General features: G+C 41.7%; 1 protein-coding gene across 1 annotated transcript; it reads right to left on the reverse strand.

Moving 5' to 3' along the window:
• Positions 1–136: 136 nt before the first annotated feature.
• On the reverse strand, positions 137–19,699 carry csnk1g2b (casein kinase 1, gamma 2b). Its single transcript, XM_027029956.2, has 10 exons — positions 19,186–19,699; positions 8,934–9,003; positions 5,013–5,161; positions 4,196–4,430; positions 3,681–3,766; positions 3,006–3,090; positions 2,724–2,872; positions 2,421–2,501; positions 661–767; positions 137–331 (listed from the first exon to the last, which is right to left on the reverse strand). The coding sequence occupies exons 1-10, from the start codon at positions 19,411–19,413 to the stop codon at positions 277–279; spliced, it is 1,245 nt and encodes a 414-aa protein (XP_026885757.2). The 5' UTR covers positions 19,414–19,699; the 3' UTR covers positions 137–276.
• Positions 19,700–20,377: the final 678 nt, after the last annotated feature.

Below are 20,377 nucleotides of genomic sequence, written 5' to 3' on the forward strand. Positions count from 1 at the left end.
AGGATTTGAAGTGACAGGAGGGGGCAGGGCTTAGAGAAGAGAAGAGAAGAGAAGAGAAGAGAAGAGAAGAGAAGAGAAGAGAAGAGAAGAGAAGAGAAGAGAAGAGAAGAGAAGAGAAGAGAAGAGAAGAGAAGAGAAGAGAAGAGAAGAGAAGAGAAGAGAAGAGAAGAGAAGAGAAGAGAAGAGAAGAGAAGAGAAGAGAAGAGAGCAGTGTATTTGCTTCCATTTAAAACTTGACAGTGATCAGAATGTTTCAAGTTCTCTTCAGAGGACTGTTCACTTGTGCCTCTGGAGGGCTTTCCTCTTTCTCCGTTTGAAGAAACAGCAGCACCTGAAGCAAAAGGCACATTAAAATCCATTAACACATCTCTCAGTTAACACTTGGATAGTCGGTTCATGTTAGTGAAATGAGCACAATCATAGCTCTCAGGAAAACTGAAAGCAATCCCAGTATGATGTGGCAGTGTGGTGATTTCTCCTACCATAGTGAGGTAAGACAGGAATACTTAGCTTTGTGAAATGGGGAGTGTACACATCCACTGATAAAAGAATAAAAATTCTGGGATTTTGATCATTATGCATACTTTTTGAATGCACAAACACAAGCAACTGAACCACGAGTGCAATTCCAAGCGGCTCCAGTAGGGTGTTCGGCCTTACTTTGTGTCATCTGCCACCTCAACTTCAGTGGCAGCTGTGATTGGGGCATTAGAGTGTCCTGCGGTTGGGTCATCTGTGTTCAACTCTCCGTTGGTCGAGCTCATTACCTGCATAGGTACAAACAGTCAGCCGCATAAGACAGCAGGCAAATACCAGGTGAGTTTAGGGGTCATGTGGAATTATTGTTTAAGTATCAAAGCCAGTATTAATTATCACAAGTCAACACTTCTGTATGTGTACACCTAAGGCATTTAAAGAGAACAATGTAGTGATAAAGTTTTTAAAATGGTATTTATTAAGTTTGTTCACAGGTATTGGAATGTATGTTGCATAGCATGTTGGCTACATTGTAAAAACATACATGTAAATGCTACTGAGGCAATGACAAAGACTGACACTAGGTGGCAGAAGGATTTCATAAGCGTGCTCTCCTATCAAACAAATAGTACCACTCTTTAAAGTAATAAAACTATAAAGAAACCTTATAAAAAAGGCAACTAAAGAAATGGTATGAATAAGACTTCTTATTTGTTCCATAATAGTCATTCCATCCTATCACACTACAGTCAATCAAATCCCAAGCCACACTGAATGTTGAGGAGGTGTGTCCCCAACCAAGCACTTTTTTGTAGATGCAGCCTGAAGAGTGAAGAATTAAACAGGTGAGCTGAGAGCTGTAGGTCAGTTATTGCACAAAGACAGAGAGGAAGCAAGAATCAAAGCAGGCAGGCAGGCACGCGCACACACACACACACACACACACACACAAGCAGTACCTGTACTGAGCCACCCAGCCTATCAGCTGCGATTTGTGATTCCAACGTCTCCTTATTGGTCACGGGAGTGGGTGGGGACTCACTCCATTTGGGATCAAGAGACTGAGCAACCAATCAGCCGTGCACACAGCAGAGGGGTGTTACAGGGCAGGGAGAGGGGGCAGGCAGGTGTGAGGTACAGTGGGAAGGGAGGCAGGGAGTCAGTATATAAACAACCAAAAACAAGGAAATAAGCACACGTAAGGAGATATTTAACATGCAGACGCAGTACAGTTCATGTGGAAAAAAAAGAATATAAAAGTTAAAACTGGACAGGGAAACACAAATAACCACCAAAAGCACTACCACTAATCAGGCAGAAACATGCACCACATTGGGCTGAGACTTGCCTGGTGATGGTGTTTAGCGTTTATAGTGTGTTGAGTAACTCCGAATGAAATACTACTTTGAAGACATCTAGATGTCAAGGTTTTTGTTTCATTGCCAGTACTTGCCATCTAGAACAGACTGCAAAACTCAGGCTCAAATTCATTTGAATATAAATCACAATAGAGCGCTGCCTTGAAGCCTTTGTCAGAATTTATTTATTTTACTCAGACACCTGTGACATATAGACAAACAATACAGGACTTTGTCACCAATGTTGTGATTAAACGCAACAGCTAACTTGTTTCTGACAGAAACTGGGAAAGCACCACAGTTCCTGGGCCTCGTGGCCAAGGAGAGCCTGCACTTGTTATGGAAATGAGCTCCTGATAAATCCACAAAAAGTGACCTTCCATCCATCCAGTGATGGTCTTTAGAACAACAATGTGAGCAATGGGATCAAGCAGCAGCTGGAACATATGGGACATTGGGAAAGCACCGTGCAGGCAAGGGGGAGCGTGCATGCTACGACAGAAGGGCTGCATGGACAGAGGAGGCTGATCTGCAGGCTGTGATGGAGGGAGCCTCCACTCCAGGCTGTGATTGACAGGCACTCACCTGCGCTTTGTTCTGCTGCTGTGCTTTGTCCCGGCTGCTGGCCTGTGGTGTATCGCTAGGGATGGGGCCAATGGGCGTGGGCTAGAGACATAAAAACACGCGCACACACTATACCTCTGACTGGCCAATATGGACAAACTCACATGTGCAAAAGATTAACGTTGTGTTGTTACGAACACAAGGCTTTTGAGAAGAATATACAGGAAGTGGTAATGGTGTGAGGAGAGGGAGAGAGTGGCGGTTGGGGCTGGTGGGCAATAAGAGCTGAAAGCTTTGGTATGTAGGAGTGAAATCAAAACTCACAAGAGGCTTGCCAACCCAGTCATATTCATAATCAAAGATGTAGCCATTCCTATCAAAGAGGTCCGTGAAAAGCTTCCTAAGGTAGTCGTAGTCGGGCTTCTCAAAGAAGTCCAGCCTTCGGACGTATCGCAGGTATGTTGCCAACTCCTCTGCACGACAGTGAGGGGACAGGAGGTAGGCTATTCACAACTTCAAATCAGCCAACACGACGCACAAAGAGAACAACAAAATGAAGAAAACCACTCAGTTCAACTGTTTCCTAAGGGCCAGGCCCAAACTGACCTGGGAAATTCTCGCAGAGCACTTCAATTGGTGTTGCCCGCTTGGTGTCTCCAATTTTCTGATAGCGCTCCTTCAGCGTGTCTGCCTGTAGGAGAGAAAGCGCATGGGTGGACTCAAACGGCTGGGCATAAACTCCCAGGGGGAAACAGTCATGCAGCGCAGGTAGGGAGCACAGTAAACTCCAGCATCCCTCAAGCTAAGCTTACCGATTAATCTGAAATACTTTCAAGAGGAGACCGCAGAGAGGACCAAGACATGTTCCCTTAGTGGTCTCTTTCTTTCTCAACTGATCTAATTTGACAAAAACTGAGTGCAGCTAATGTGTCGAAGGCACTTTAAAGGTGAGGAAAGAAGAAAACCACAGTCTTTCTGACAGAACTCTGGCAAACAGGTTCTCTAAAGGGGAAAACAGCTAAATGTGGTATTTACCAGCTGCAAAAAAAAAGCTTTTAATAAGGATATATTACAGATGTCAAAAACACAGTGGAGGAAACATGAACGTGACATTCTAATTAGCAGGTGTGGAGAATAATGTATTAAGACCTGTAAAAACCATTACTCAATGAATAGTCATGAGAGAAGCAACATTTAGTATACCAAGGGCATGGACAGTGGTTTGTGTGTGCACGTGCTGTTGTCCGTAAGATGATACAGATCACAAAATGTATACCTTACCTTAAGACCTTGCCAGGGTAGACTCCCCCGCAGGAAATACATGAACATGTGTCCAAGCGCTTCCAGGTCGTCTCTTCTGCTTTGCTCTGAGGATCAGAAAGAACGGTGCCTTTAAGTTTGATGGCTGTTTGTGTCCAGCTGACACTCTTTCTATGGTGAGTACAGTGCTTCTAGCCTTGCTTCTAAAGACTGCCCTGCAGAGTTTGGCTCCAATTCAAGCCTAATGCTCTCAGTCCAGGTAAGTGTTTGTGTGCATTTGAATATAATATGCAGTGGTGTTAAACTCTGCATGTTGGTAAGGTTTTTCTTCTAGAGAATCAGCTGAAATATACAGCCTCCACTGACTTTAGACTACTTTCTTTAGAGAGGATTGCTTCCATTACACACACACAAAATAATAATGTGAGAGAAACTTGGAGGTTTTGCCACACGGAACAATTCGCTAACCACAAGCACTGTGTATTGCAGGGTCAGAGGCAGGTAAAATGAGTGGGGGAGAGGCAACTGGGGCTCACCTTTGCCCAGGTGTGTGTTAATGCTCATGTAGCGGGCTGTGCCGGTCAGGCTCTTGTGTTCCCGGTACGGGATGTGTTTTTTGGTCTCTGGGTCAATGTACTCTTTGGCGAGCCCAAAGTCAATAATGTGAATGGTGTGCTGCCTCTTGCTGCCTGGCCGACCAACCAGGAAATTCTCCGGCTTCACATCTCGATATATTAAGCTCCGGGTGTGAACATACTCCATGCGTGTTATCTGAGCCACGGGAAACACGATAAGACATTAGAACAGTGATCCCCAACCCTGTCACTGAGGGCCCTCCCCAAACAGTGCACATTTTCGCCAAATTTCAGCTCCCAGCAGACCAGAATGAAGCAGTCAAGGACACTGAACACCTGGTACAACTGTGCTAAGAGCTGATACAGAGTTAAAATGCGGACTGTCTGGCAGGTCCCTGAAGTCCCTGGTGATTTGGAAGACACTGCCCTATAACATTCTAGAACAATGTCTCTTGTAATCATCATACTATTCACATTTAGATCAGTGCGCATCACCCCTGGTACTAGTGGTGCCAAATTAGACGTTTTCTTTGCTCCAACACACCTGGCTATATTCTCAAACAGCTTGCTAACTGGCTGAAAAGTTGGATTTGGTATGTTAAAACTGGAGAAACAATTCTATTCAGTGCAGGGCCGCAGTAAACCCAAATTGCAAGTGCAAAACAACTATTTTGGTTTTAATATTCATTGTGGCCTGTGTGGGTGACAACAAGCCAAAAACAAAGTTCACGAAAAAGCACTTCTCCATTCTGAGAGGAGCAGGCTGCAGTAGACTCACCAGCTGTATGGCTATCATGAGGACGGTCTTGAGGGAGAAGGAGCGGTCACAGAGGTCAAACAGGTCCTCCAGACTGGGGCCCAGCAGCTCCAAAACCATGGCATTGAATTTCCCACATGGGCCAAAGTAGAACACCTGAGGAATCCCCTCTGTAGAGAACCAGACACATGGCACCAGGGCTAAGCATCGGCCCAGACCTCCTTCAACTCATAAGGTTCGGTTTGATATCAATTCTATTTTGATTCAACTTAGGAATTAAATGAACACTACAGTGCCAATATTGCTTATGAGCCAGATTTTCTGAGAATAAACACTAATAACATGATGGATTACTAATGTCAATCACTAATTATTCAGCTCTAATAATTACATGCAATTACTACAGATTTTTATACAGCCCTACAAGACAACTGTAGCTTACTCTGCCGTTTTACATTATGTGTGTGAAGCCTATCAGTTGCGACTGTTCTTGGCCTCAATGTCCAGGAAGAACAGCACAATCAGGATCCAGCAAAAGCCAATGGTGACGTCATCATTCAGTGTTCACATGCAGGAGAGTCTGCCCTGTGGCTATCACCCCATAGAACTTGAGGTAGATTCCTCCAAAGATTCTCCCTGATCAGACTGGCACCATTCCCATGAGGAGACACACGCATGCACCTGCACTTTAGCCTACTTGGTTCACTGTGTACTTGCAGCTGTAACGGATGTCGTCACAGCAACGGAGCAACCAGGAAACTGACTCATCAAAGCTCTTAATTGTAAACTGTGCACTGCATTCACTCAGTTCACAGTAGGAGGAAATCTACTGCTTCACACTGCAGTCAACACTCCCCCTTACTGGCAACACAGGGCGTTGCTCTGTCTTTATAGTCATACCCCTTCAAAACACCAAGCAGCACAACAGTATAATTATAAACCTGCAGAAGACTACTGCGACTTGTAGCATGAATACTCTGATAGAGAACGGCTGTACAAACAGGATTCTGTAATGAACAGTAATTACGTAGGTAGTCATTTCCTTTTTGGAGTCTTTGATGGCCCACCTACAATCAAAAACTTACAGTTTACAGTGAGAGCATTTTTTTTGGAGGGGGGGCACTTTCCAATCTTTGTTATTGCTGCACTCACTTCAGAAACCCACACTATCAGAACTGGGGGAAAAAACAAACACTCTCACACACGCACACTCACACTCACACACACACACACACATACATACACACACACACACACACACACACACACACACAAAGCACAGCGCCTGAGCGAGCAAGAGACGAACTGGGCCAGGGCCAGAATTAAAGACTGAGCACAGAGTGAGAGCCAGTACTAGCCCTGTGCTTCCTCCAGCCGAGCTAGCATGGAGAATAGCCAGGAGGCTGCAGCGTGATCGTCATGGTCCTGCTTTGATACAGTAGATAAACAGAGAGGGCTCAGGTTAGCCAGCTCCAGCACAGCTGCGCAGAGCACCAGCACATGCTGCTGAGGTCCCATCCAGTAGCAGCGCAGCACCACACCCTGCAGGTCCACCTAGATCATGGACACGCTCATGGCAGACTGGCCTTTTTGACTAAAACTGCCACACACAAAAACCTTCGAGCCCAGAGCAAAGAAAACCAATTATTATAACATTTAAAACCATTTGCAGTTTGAGAGTGACTGGAGAGAATGAAACCTTGTCCGGCAAGCTGTAAGCCCTTTAATAATTGATGCTGGTCCATGAAAAGTGCATGGTTGTTCTAGGAGCAACGAAGAGCAGGGACTTAACAGAGATGAAGCCACATCAACAGGAAAACAGTGAGGTAGAGGCTTGTGCAGGCAAGTTAGGTTTTTCTGTGTGTAACTAACGTTCGTAAAGTGTAAATCATAATGACAACATAGAAAACAACAGGCGGTGGCCCTCAGTGCATTGGTCTCCAGTGTGTCCATCTACGAGGTGCTCCAGCGAGGTGCCAGAGGACACACGGGCCTGCCCTCATGGTGTTGTCCAGCTAGGCCTGAACTCCTGCCAGCGGGATCAGCACACACCAGGAAAGGACTAAACATTCCACCTGTTAGCTCGTTGCAGACAGCAGGGCTGCTGTGTCTACAACCTCCCCTTCCATTTGCCACCTCCCACAAACCCTGGCCAGCATCGCAGCCCACAAAGAGGCCTCAGAATGAGCAAGTCTTGTAAAGTGTACAGTTAAATTTAGAGTGCATCCCTAGATAAAGTAACCTTACAAACAAAAAAACAGAAAAAAAAACAAGCAATACGTATTAAAACACACCAAAGAGGAATAACAGTAGTAAGAGTCAAATTTAAGAAGGGACATACAGTCTAATAACAAAGAGCTTTGTCATTTTTAGAGAGCGTTGTCATTTTTATTCATTACTCACACACACACATGTATTGGCGTTCTGAGTGATACTTTAAAAAAAAACAAAAAAAAACATCAAAACTTCCAAAAAACATTAGCAAATGTCTTGTGAAGCAGTTGCCAGTTAGGTCTGGCAGTGCATTTAGAATTTCTAAAGTTTCAGAATGTGCAGAAACCAATCCATGTATTACGTTTAATCATCAATTAAATCAAAGGGGGGGGGGGGGGGGGGGGGGGAGTAAAAGAACATTACACACACTACAATGTTTCTTAAATGTACTGGCAGCTGGGAGACATTCTGACTAAGCATGTCATTGCAGGATGATCTGAAATTAGCACACAGGCTATAAGGTGAATGGGACAAGGAAGCCTGAGCAATATAACTGTTGTTCATCAAACCAGCGAATTCTTCCTTTCCTATTAGGTGGCCTCATTCTGCAAATCCCCCCATTCAACCAAAGCTTAAACTGTATTTAAACAATAAACTAACAGTGCCCCCCCCCCCCACGTCTTCCTCAAGAGGTTTTCCAGTGATGTGTTACTGGGGTGGATATTTGATAATGGCAACCCAGCTGGGCAGAGCTCTGTCTATAAATACTACAGGCCAGCCCTTCTGCACACTTCCTCTACCTCTTTCCCTCTCCCTCGTTCTGGCTCTTAACACTCAGGGAGCTCCCATTCTGGCACCAGAGGGCTGGCACTCACGCTCGCTCAGGAGACACTCGGCCTGCGAATCAGATCTCTGCACTGCAGCCCACCCGCTGCTAAGAAGGGGATGTGTGTCAAAGTGCTTGGGTGCTTCTTGATTGTGTGGCTGTGTGTGTGTGTGTGTGTGTGTGTGTGTGTGCGCAAGCGAAAGTGTCAATGCCTGATTGTCAACCTACCAGCCCACCAATCAAATGGCTTGGAGCAGACAGGCTTTGACCGTGCCGTTCTTGTTTTTATTTAAGGGCTTAGGAAGATCAAAGATCAAACTCCCAGCTCTCTACCACATCCCATTTGAGCTGCCAGCTGTTCAGCCTGCTTTTCCCTGCCACACAGCACTGAGAATGACCCATGCCATACTCCACCTCACATCATTCACACTGAGAAAATTACTATACTATAAGTAAGCAACTGGACTGGGTATGCATGATGTCCAGACTATTTACAAACATGACAATAATGAAGCAATAAACCAGCACCTCAGTTATGTCACAGCACAAGGGGAAAAAAAAGTTTTCCAATTTTTGTAAGGGAATACCAACATAATGCAAATAAGTTCTCAAATTTAAACCTACCGATTCTTTAAATTGACAGTGCATGAGTGCATGCAATGTATATGTGGCCCAGGACCAATGTTGAGTCATGAGGTCATCCGCCGACGTATGCTGGCCGAGAGGTAACGCTGCCACATAAAAGCCCCTGGAGCTTACTGCCCGCATGGTTCTCACAGCACACAGGCCAGACAACAAGCCACACAGGACGTGGAGCAGGAAAATTGTTTTGCACAGACAAACAATGATTTTCTCCAGCAGTGAATAAAGAGAGAACCCATGAAGAGGGACTCAGGACTTACCTGAGTTTCCCAACTGTTTATAAAATCTGTACTCCAAGTGAAGTTGTGGTGCTCTGGATTTAACTGGCTCCTGAAACAAACACAAACATCCATTAAGAGGTATGTAGGAGAAAAGAAAAGCAGCTCACACCATGTCAACAAATTAAACCATTAGTTTGGGTTGCTCTGAGGCAGCCATCAGTATAAAAACAAAGTGTTTGAGGGAGAGTGTATGTAAAAACTTCCAGAGGACAGCAGTGTGAAGGTTACAGTTTATTCGAGATGCATCACCTAGCCTACCAGGCCCATCTAGTGAGCCAGTGTTAAGTCTTCATATTCTTCAAAGCTGACATTATATTAGGGTAACATCCCACTGTTAAAAGAAACCAAGCACTAATGTGTTATAACACAGCTGTGCTACAACACAGTTATAATGCAAACAGTCCTTTACGCCATTTATTGCATTTTTTTTTCTGAGCCCCCCTGTGATGACCATTCTAAATTGTGACTTTCAAGAAAAAGAAGACTGCAAGTTGGTAAGAGCAGATAAAGAATGTTCAGCCTAATGATTAAACTATACCTGTGGAATTATTGCCAAACCAGCAGGGTCACCAGAACAGGAAATCAGGGTCAGGGCTCTCTAAAGGGGAAATACCCAGGGTGTCTGCCTTCACCTGCCATATTACTTTTTTTTTTAATAGAAGAAAGGTGAGTAAATGCTCAGAAAGCTTTCCAGTGGTCAATGTTGTGTGTGAAGAACACAAATAGCAGAGCTTCTATTAGCTTTGCTAGGTCTCAGGTTACAGGGAAACACCCATCCAGCAGCACTGAGTCACCCTGCTGGATCCAGCATGCACAGAGAATGCAGAGACCAATCTTCAAGCTCTATAAGCTCCGAAGGAAACATGACCTCCAGCCAATGGTTCCCATGCCTAATAACCATCTTTGAAGTTGTGTGCTCCAGTGACAAGACTGAGGCAACTCAATGTGAAGCTCATCAGCCTGTGTGAACATCAGGCTGATGAGCTGGGGTCAGGTTTGCCAGAGCAGGGGAAGCCCAAACACATGGTTGGCGTATTCAGGACCAGGGATGAGCAGCTAAGCAGAGTTGTGCTGAAAGGGAGAGATACTACTGAAGCCGTGCACTTGGCTACAAAAAGTCCGATTCTGAGACTGCATCAGAAATATATAACTAATTATGAAAAACAGATGGCTTAAAAACTAACCAACACTATGTATTCCAAATTGCCTACTCTGAAGGTTCAAGGGATTATGGTGGTTTTATGTGCCATCAATAAGCACAAAATGAATTTGTGGACAGAGCCAGACCATGACCCCATTTTAACATTGCTCCACATTCTCACATCCAAACCGAGGAGACATGTGTATAAATACACCCCCCCCCCCCCCCGAAATACAAATGGTCAGTCATGCAGAAATGAAGCTCTTCCCAAGAAAAACATAAGATATACAGGAACTCAAGCATTGCAGAAATCTGACAAAATCCAAGCCACTAACGAACACCACTGAAATCAAGCATAACCTAAATGGATGTAACGTTTGGCAAACATTAACCCCAGCACTAAAAAGCCTGTAATGTAAGAATACAACCAAACACCAACATGTGCTATAACCTAGTTCCAGAGAGAAGAAACCAGCTAAACCTACTGACTAGAAAATGAAAAACCTTCATTCTAACTAAAGTGCTTTGGCAGGCCTTCATCAGAGTTTAAAAAAATAAATAAATAAATTCAGCTCGATTTAAATACACAATAAAAAGGATTCATCTTTAAAAACATCCAATCAAATAACTGCAACTCCCAAAACCTAATACAAGCTACCAAAAAAGAGAGAAAAAACCCCCCACACAATTAGAAAGGCAGACATAGGAGACTTACACATGAGTGTCTGCTTCCACCTACGATTTTGTTCTAAAGGACACATTCAAAACTCAATAGACATTTGAGCTCACCAGTGCCTGGAAGGCCAAAAATACAACCTTACAATCAAACAAAGCAACAAACTGAACACAGGAACACCCTAACTCCAGCCAATATTTCACATTAATCAATCATTCTCTAGTCAATTTCATACAATTTTATGAACTTCTGGAATGGGGCGATATTAATGGCTTATTTTTAGTGATATATATTATATAATTTGATAATGTATTGCATCAAACTTAATTTTTTAAAAGCCTGGCACTGTTTCAAAAACAAGCTCTGATGTGGTTCATTTGAACTATTAACACAGTATGGCCCAAGAAGCTACTGAAGGGATCCGACATGGTATCACAAAAAGGGAGGACTTCCAGGTGCTGTTTTGAGTATTGTATGCATTTTACCAGCTGGGAGTTCTCAACTAACAAAAACCTGCAGATACACAAACCCCACAAGCACATTTAGTGCTACATAGAGTATTGTTTTGAAGGTTTGGCAGGCATTACCACAGTTAAATACTACACAGCATATGTCTTAAAAGCTGTCCAATCAGGATCTGACTGTAACCATATGATTTGTCTGTGTGATTACTAAGCCAACCAGTACCAATATGCAACATTTTCCACCATGAACACTGATGATACAGTTAAAAACAGTGGCGTTATACAACTGATCCAAGAATTCAAACACTGACAATGAATACTCAGCAAGTCATTCTGAAAATGCCACAATGCAAAGAGGTCATCATGGACATGGCTAAATGAGGTTAATCCTTGCCAGGGAGTGATATTATCCATCTTTGCCAATTTTTTGGTAATACTTTATGGGTTTCAGGTCACGCTGCCTCAAATCACTTTTAATCATCTACTTTAACAGGCCAAATAATCACAGATTAAAAAGGCAGGATAAAAAGACAGAGATGGCCTGAACCTAATGTTCTGCATAGAGGACAAGAGAAATCCCTACAATTTTACATCTGTAAATTTACTGTTGCTCATTTTAGCAAGTGCTCCATACAACACACCAATAGCAAATCCCTGGTTTCATACAGTTCACTCTTCGGGGTGAAATGGAAGGTTAAATCATAGGCAACCTACATAACCCGCATAAGAAAACAAGGCCACTATTAAGTATTCATTTAGATGAATTCTGGAATTCAAACGTTTTTATTGATAGGTTTTACTATTTGACAGCAAAGACAAAAAAAAGAAAAAGAAAAGATGACCATGCCCTAAAGATGAACCATGTCCACAGCTTGGTGATCCATCACATTTTCTGATGGGTGCAGGGAGAGAGCAGGTTGCACCGTGTGTTCCCTGAGAGATGGCAGAAGGGTCCAAAACGCTCTACTATGTTAGTGACAAAGGCCTAGGAATGGCATAGGGAACCAATAATAGCAACAGACCATTTCATATTTAACTTAGTGAATGCCTACTGATAATATTGCTATATTAACTGCACCAACATTTTTAGGGGAAACATTTTTACTGAACGACCTCTAATTTATAATGATTTTATTTATTTATTTTTTTTTACACCTAGGCTGTGGCTAATGAAACTGACAGATGGAGCCATCCGTCCAGCTGGATATTTCTGAGATGTCTGCTGAACGAACACCACTGAATCTACCATTTCTGATTATGGCATCCTTCTCCTCACTCAGCAAGTACTATATGGCCTGAGCCAGTTTTAACAGTCTAGCTCCAGATGTTTAACTAATTCTAACCATGTACCTCTAGCTGCTCTGAAGCCATAATCATTCAGATTTTTCATTGATGTCAACCTTTTCATTCAAGTCATTTTTAACTCTATATTGTTGAGTTTTACTGCAGTTGCACTGGTAACTCATTTTAAAAAGAATGCAAAATGGATATTGTAACACGCCAAATACATATACTGGAGTATAAACAGAATAGTTTACAAAACAGAGAATAACAAAATTAAATAAACATGAAAAAAGAACACCATTTAAAACAGAAGTATATTCATACAGAGATTAAAAACAAATGTTGAACAGTTTCTATACAGCAAACAGTTTAATGTTGTGAGAAATGTATTTCTGTAAAGATATACTAGATAGACAGGTTCTAGTTCTGACATTGCAGTAAAAATGTTACATAAAAGTAGTGCAAAAGCAACAGAGATTGCTATACATTTTACATGTAAAAATTCCATTTTCCAGACTCTGATTTCTTAGATTTTTCAGACTATAAACAGTTGGATGTTTATTATGTAAATAAATGGTTTTAGAAACCAACTGTTAACATGCATGCTACATTTTGAATAGGTATGCAATTATGTTGGCAAATTACCACTAAAGCCAAATCTTAATCAGTTTATGCCATAATTTAAATGGCTGTGTACCTTCAACTAGTAGGGAACTAGAAAAGAGAACTTTTGTTCATTGACATTGCTTGATTGGCTGTTAGATGGAGTACAACATATACACAAACAAATTAACAGTTTAATAAATAACTATAAATAAAGTCAAACAACACACAAGCACCGATACTTTTGGCCTATAATGTATATACATACATAAACTGTTCTCTTTATACCCTTTAGTCTTATAATGGGGGGGGGGGGGGGGGGGGTAATGTTAAATTTAAATGTCATACTTTCATGCCACCAGTGCAGCCTTGTGTATTCACTGTGCCCATGGAACGACAATGAACACAGCTGTATACTTTCCTTACATAGAAAAGACTGACTTTTCTGATAACTACATCACTGCATAACTGCTCCAAACACCACGAAAAACACTGCTTGTCCATCTATTTAGAAATTCTGAATTTTAGAAAAACAGAATAAAGGGTAATGATCTGGAAAAAACAATACTCCATACCCCCTTTCCTTTATTTTATCCATACTTATTCAGACCATACTTTTCCATACTTTGTAGAAACCCTGCTTTCTACAATACAGGGCAGTCATGCTAAAGAGTACCACGAGGGTATGGCCAAGAAAACACCAGCTATGCTGCAACACAGTCATCTCTTAATGAAGCATTTACAAAACATATCTTCTCATGAAGGTGTGAGGTATCACTATGCAAAGGTCTTCCAAAAAAACAAAGCAAAAAAAACAAAACAAAAAAAAACCCCACTTTACAAGTGTTTGATGTGGAAACCACGAGGTAGAAAGTTTCCCTTACTATGCACAAACTAGAGTTATAAATAATGTAAATAAATAAATAAATAAATAAAATATTAAAAAAAACCACACTCACCTTCTCTGGGCATGCATTGTTGATCCACCTTAAAACCAAAAAAGTAAAACTTGCTGGTATAGAGCAAGGCACTTTTTACATTTTTATTTGTTTAATCATAGGTTTCAAAGGAAATATTTACATTAAACATGAAAAACAATTTACATACAACACACTATCCATGTTCTTTAATTAAAAGTAGCACTTCACATCTACAAATTACAAGTTTATTTTTGTGTGCAACTTCCTAATGCAACAGAGAAACCTGTACTAATAACTATAGTATATTATGTAACAACTATAATTGTTCCTGCTAATTTCTGCTACACTTGGATCAAAACAAGATCATTCTCTTTCCCAAGGCATTCGGTCTAATCCTCTTCAATGCCCCTCACTCCAATCCTACCATGTGCACATGCAAATTAAGACCGGGAGGAAATACCACCTGCCATTAGTGTGGTTTCCTGATTGGCTAACACAGGTGGATTATGCTGAAATTATGAATTGCAGAAAACAGAGGTCATGGTTGTCACCAAAAGCAACTATTTTAGTGATGGTTGTAAAGAGGTAAACACAGTTTAGCCAAAGTGATAAAGTTTAGTCTTATTTACCAGTACACTTGTCATTTACATTACATATTTAAATAAATATTTTAAGACATTTTGCTAAAAATATTGATACATTTAAAAAAAACTGTTTCCCCCCCCTCAGATTGCCAAATGTTACCTCAAAAAAAAAAAAAAAATTTAAAAAAATAAAATAAAAAAAGTACATAAGCAAAAAAAGACGGTACTGCACACTTACACAAAGAAATGTTTGCTAAAAATAACTTTAAAATGATAACATGGCAAATTCCTTCACTACAGTTCCAGTGGGGGTTAAGCTTACTGATCAATACTACATTCCCACAACAGACCCACCAAATTTATTCCCAGTTTTAAGACAGACATTCTCAGCAACCCACAGATCAATAGCGACCATCGTTGACCATCCTGTCACACTGGTCCAACCCCACGCCCTTACGGACCATGCTGCAAAACCAAGCACAATATGACCACACTTAGTCATGGGACATTCACTTAAACAGTGGGGAGAAAGGGGCAGTCTCCATTCCCACCCAGCTGCCTGCTCATAGCACTATGAACACCTGGAACACATGCCAGATTTGGGACAGGTTAGATAACCCAAATATTGCATCACAGTTATTTTATATAGGATTTAGTAACAAATTGTTGCCAATGACAAAATGTAAAACACTGTAACATGGAGGAACAGTTATACAAGAAAAACACCTCTTCAAGGTACCAACACAGACTGCTGTGGGTTGTAAGGAAATCTGCCATTCACAAAACTATTTGATACAACATCGAAAGCCAAGGAAAACCTCAATTTAACATACAAATTCATTTTATGGTATTCAAAATTTAATATTAACAAACCAACTTATTGCCCAGCCCTGTAGCTCATTTGGGAATCCATCCTCAGCTGTAGAGTGCACGTTGGCAATGGTCAGCCACACCTGCACACTGCCAGCGTTTCTGATCAGGTTTCAGGCTTCTAGATGGAGGCGGCAGCTGCAGGGACCTTATAGGAGCCCTCCAAACAGAGGCAGCCACACAAGCTGATCTTGTACCTAGCATGGCCCGAGGGAGAGAGAATTCCTCTAACATGATGACTCACAGAGGTGGAGAGGCTCAGAGCAGTCTGATCCCTTTAGTTACATATACACTCACAGAATGAAACGTTTAAGCGACCCTACCAGAGTGAAACATTCAGCTGTGGGATACTGAAGGACTGAACATATGCAAAGACAGTATGCCTAAAACCAAAAGTGAGAAAGAGGATACAATGGCAGCTGTATTGTACAAAGGCCAAACAACAATTCTATCACCTTACATGCAGCAATGTCCTTCACCAAAACCCATAACTCTACCAACATGATCCAATGATCGGTTTTCAGCTTCCTATGTAGGGTTGACTTATCACCAGCAATTTGCTTACTGGCAATATGAGAAGCCTGATCTACTCATGTAGACACAGACTCATTTATTAATCTGCCCATCCATCAATCCATGTCACAGTAGAGCAGGGAAGGAATGATGTAGCCAACTGAGAAAACATTTAGGAGAGTTAATAGTGACTGCCTGCTCTTGTGTGCACGCGTGCGTCTGTCCAGCGGTCAGTCTTTCAACCACCTTCCACAAGGAAGCATGTTCCAGTGTGAGAATGCCATCAAACATGACCAGGCTAACAAGAATGTAAGCATAGGCGCGCACACACACACCTGCTGCCACAAGTCAGATCAAACAAACCAAGACACTCATATTACAAGCAGTTGTTTGTAAGCATTCCACAACTAGGATGCATGTGTACGCGTGTTCATGCTTACACACAGTGTTTCCAGTCTTCCAGCGTTTCTCGCTGTGAGAACATGCACAGCTAAAGTGAAGACTGAGGCACTATGTGCACAAGAACTGGCCAACAAAGACAACCTTTCAGTAAGCCCCCTATGCCTGCGTGTCTCTGTGTCTCTCTCTCTCTCTCTCTCTCTCAAAATGCAACCACCACCACACAATAAGAGCTGAGATGTCAGAAAGTCCAAACCACTGGCAACCTACAGGCACCTTGCTAATGTTTGTGACACTTCTATCCAGAGGAAGACTAGCTTGTCTAAACAGAGCTTGGTAAACATGTGAACGGCAGCTCAATGTAGTAGGACACTGACCTGGAGCTATAATCCCACACTGAATTTAAGACATGTAATCTGTGCGACAAATATCACACTGTTGCCAACCTACCTGAATCTTACCTGCAACCGCATAGTACTATAAAACAAGAGCCAAGCTCCATCTAAGGCACCAATGTACAATAAAGAACCAATCATTCTGTGCAGACAGAATGTGTGCTCAATGGTGGCATTAGAGTACGGCTCCCTGTAGTAACCACACATACTGACTGCAACACTGTCAGATGTTTATACCAATACACAGGGATAAAAACACAATTACAGCGTACAACAGCATACAAAATAGCCTTCACACAAAGATAACGAAGATTTTGACATAGGAAATGTAAAGATAATGATGTCCTCATGTTAGACAGTACACACACATACAAACACACGATAGAAAGGATAGAGCAGACACAGGTAGTCGTTTCCCAGAACACGTGAACTTCCCTGGCAGCTTTAAATGACTCCAATAAACATGAGGCAATAAAATATTAAGTGGCCCTTACAAACTATGTTAACTCCAAGTGGTTGTCTAAGAGAAAAACCTAATAGTAATATCAGGTAATAACTGCCCACACCCATATCGAGAGAGAGACTACATACACCCCAACACACATTTACATGCATTAAAAATTAAATGAATAAATCTTAAGAGTGTATTGGAGAGATTGAGTATGGGCATAATGTTGATTTGTGATACAAGTTCACTAGACAGAGACAATACCAAATCCAGCATTTCATAGCCTGTGGCTAAGTGAAGCCAGCTCAGCCCAGTGGAGTCGTGCTTCCTGCAGATAAAAATGGATTTCTGACACCTACTTCCTTAAAGCCCCTTGTCATTCCTGCTTGTGTTTCAAAGGACAGGCTGAAGCACTGGCAAATCATGTTTCCTCAACCCAAGTAACCAATGCAAGGTCAAGCTTGTCGATACACTCTTTCAAAGTTAACAAAAGCCTCATCATTAGGATACAGCTGACTGTTAGCACTTTGCATTAAAGATGAACAATGCAACATGTTTTATAACTTTACATCTGTATGCATGTATGTATGCATGCAGAAGGTTTCCAGAGAGAAAGCAAAATGACTTCCACAGGTGACGGACCTCTCTCTGAAAAACTGTTTCTCTAGAAACCTTGTGTACATCACTACAATTTTTAATATTTCTATACCTTTTATTATTGTACACTGCAGTTACTCACCTTTAACCTTCCTTGAAGACTGACACAGCCCTCCTTTTGTGGGGTTTAGAGCTCCACGACACCAATGAAAATAGAAAATCCACCAATAACTCTATGACCCCTCAAACCTTAACTCAAATATGGTCTTAATATTTAACACAAAGAAAGAGCGTGGCAACCCCAGACAATTCTTTAGCACACTGAAACCTTTTACAAATTCAGGTTTTTACAGTAAAAATATGACAGTAAATGATGAACTAGATTAGTAATTTATGACTTTCTAAATTTTGTTTCGTTTTCTTTACATTTAGCCTTGGTTTCTTCTAAAGCAGGGAGCTCAATTGCAGGCACGACAATCACTCTCACAGAAACCCAGCTCATCTGCTGAGCAAGCAGTTCTTTTCTTTACCACCACCTCCACTTCTTCCCAGCTCACACATTTACTGCAAGCACATGGAAGGGAAAAACTGTCGGTATGTCTCACTGATCTATCTATTATCATACAAGGATATTTATTGGATAAAGACTACAAAGCAGTTCTGTAGGTCACTGGAGACAAGGGTGTCTACCAAATGCAAATATGACCATTTCAGCTGTTCAAAAAAAATCTTCAAGTCACACTTAAAATACTTATGAGTTTTACCTGAAAAACCTGCCTGGTTATAGTGGACCTGATTTTCAAGCAAAAATAAAGGCTTGTTGACTCTGTTGCAAAACAAAAACTTCTCTCTATGAAAGAGGAAACTTCAAAAAGGGATGAAGAAAAGAGAAAAAAAAAAAACAAAAAAACAAGAAGTATTTGAGTACATTTTGCAGCTGCAGGACTAGATTAATCCCCAGGCTACAAAACTAAGGGCATATTTTATGCCTTGAAAAAATTAAATGAGCTGAATTTAAAGCTGTACAGGATTCCTACAAGTCATCTTTAACTAAAATACAAGTAGTACCTAATCAACTTAACCTATGTAATTAATATCCTCAAAGTGGTACAGAAAATGTAAACTGCTATCAAACATTTATACTGGGGAATATCATCATCAGTAGTAAAATTAACAACCAACCAAAAAATAACTAGCTTCTCAATGTAGTGAAGGGAATGTGGTGGGGGTTTTTTTATGTTTTTTTACACACAGTCAAAATAAAGACAGACTGGTAAGGCACAAATCATGCCTACATATACTTAGGAGATGCATCATATTTCTCCTCTCACACTTACCAGTTTGATGGCCACATATTCGTTGGTGTAGAGGTTCTTTCCTAGCCTCAACTCGCCAAAGTTCCCACAGCCAATCTTTTTCCCTACACGGAAGTTGGGGCCAACCATGAGGACACCCGAGTTGTTCCCAGGGTTTCGGCTGCCATGCCCACTCCTGCTGGTGCCCGGCTTAGACATCCTCTTCCGGTCCTCGGCTTCTCCCTTCCCACCTCTCTTATCAAAATCCATAAGCTTATGATACCCCGGCCTCTCCACGATTACTCGCCGGCCATGCACAGCAGAAAGGCGTCAAAACAAGCCCCAGGGAAATAGTGGGGTCAGAGGCAGTGAGCCAGAGAGAGCACTCAGACCAGTATATGCACTCCGAATTAATCCTTCAGGATGGGGGATCTCCTCCTGTGATGTGGTGTCCTACGAGTAGCACGTTACTGACCAAAGGGGGCAAGCTGTGCTACCTTAAATACACACACACACACACACACACACACGCGCACATTCACACACACACACACACACACACACACACACACACACACACACACACACACTCACTAAATTATTACCACACACATACACAATTCCTGCTACAGAATCGAGGGAGCCACTATAGAATGTCCCCTTAGGGTCCTCATGGTTTCTGGCAAGTCAGTCTTTGGAAAAGCCAAAACCATTCTTCATGCACAAATACTGCAGTCCAACAGCAGGGGTAAAGACAGGAACGACAGGTTCACACAGTGAAGTAAGTGCTTTCTCCACTAAATACCTGTAAGACATTAGACAACAACAAAAAAGCAGTGATTAGCAGAACAGGTGCAGGTCTCATCCAGACTAGAAGTTGTCATACACAGGACATTAAATCAATAAACTGTTCTCAATTAGTTTAAAAGCATCCATTTCAAAAACAGTCCAATAAGTACTCCAATGACAATTACACAAGTATTAGTACATAAAATCATCTAGAGGATGATGAGATCATGCAGACACTAATCCGTGACCTAACTTCTAACAAGTAAGATTATTTTAGGAAGATGACCCAGTATTACTAATAAATACTGGCCAGCGTGTGCATAAATACAATTGTGTTTAGGCAAGAAAACCAAATGAGCAATACAGAACCTTTTGGGTAAACCTGGAGAGATTGTCTATGAGCAACAAACACTATGTCTTAGCATCAGCAGAGTGAAGCCTGAGA

The sequence above is a fragment of the Electrophorus electricus genome, chromosome 23, assembly GCF_013358815.1.
Source record: "Electrophorus electricus isolate fEleEle1 chromosome 23, fEleEle1.pri, whole genome shotgun sequence".
Lineage (NCBI taxonomy): Eukaryota > Metazoa > Chordata > Actinopteri > Gymnotiformes > Gymnotidae > Electrophorus > Electrophorus electricus.

What these genes read in the sequence shown, in the direction of transcription:
- csnk1g2b (XM_027029956.2), bottom strand. Translation starts at nt 19,413, where the DNA reads ATGGATTTTGATAAGAGAGGTGGGAAGGGAGAAGCCGAGGACCGGAAG. An exon ending in AATATGTGGCCATCAAACTG is followed by an intron (nt 9,004 to 19,185) that starts GTAAGTGTGAGA and finishes TGTTTGTTTCAG; the next exon opens with GAGCCAGTTAAATCCAGAGC. An exon ending in TAAACAGTTGGGAAACTCAG is followed by an intron (nt 5,162 to 8,933) that starts GTAAGTCCTGAG and finishes GGTTCTCTACAG; the next exon opens with AGGGGATTCCTCAGGTGTTC.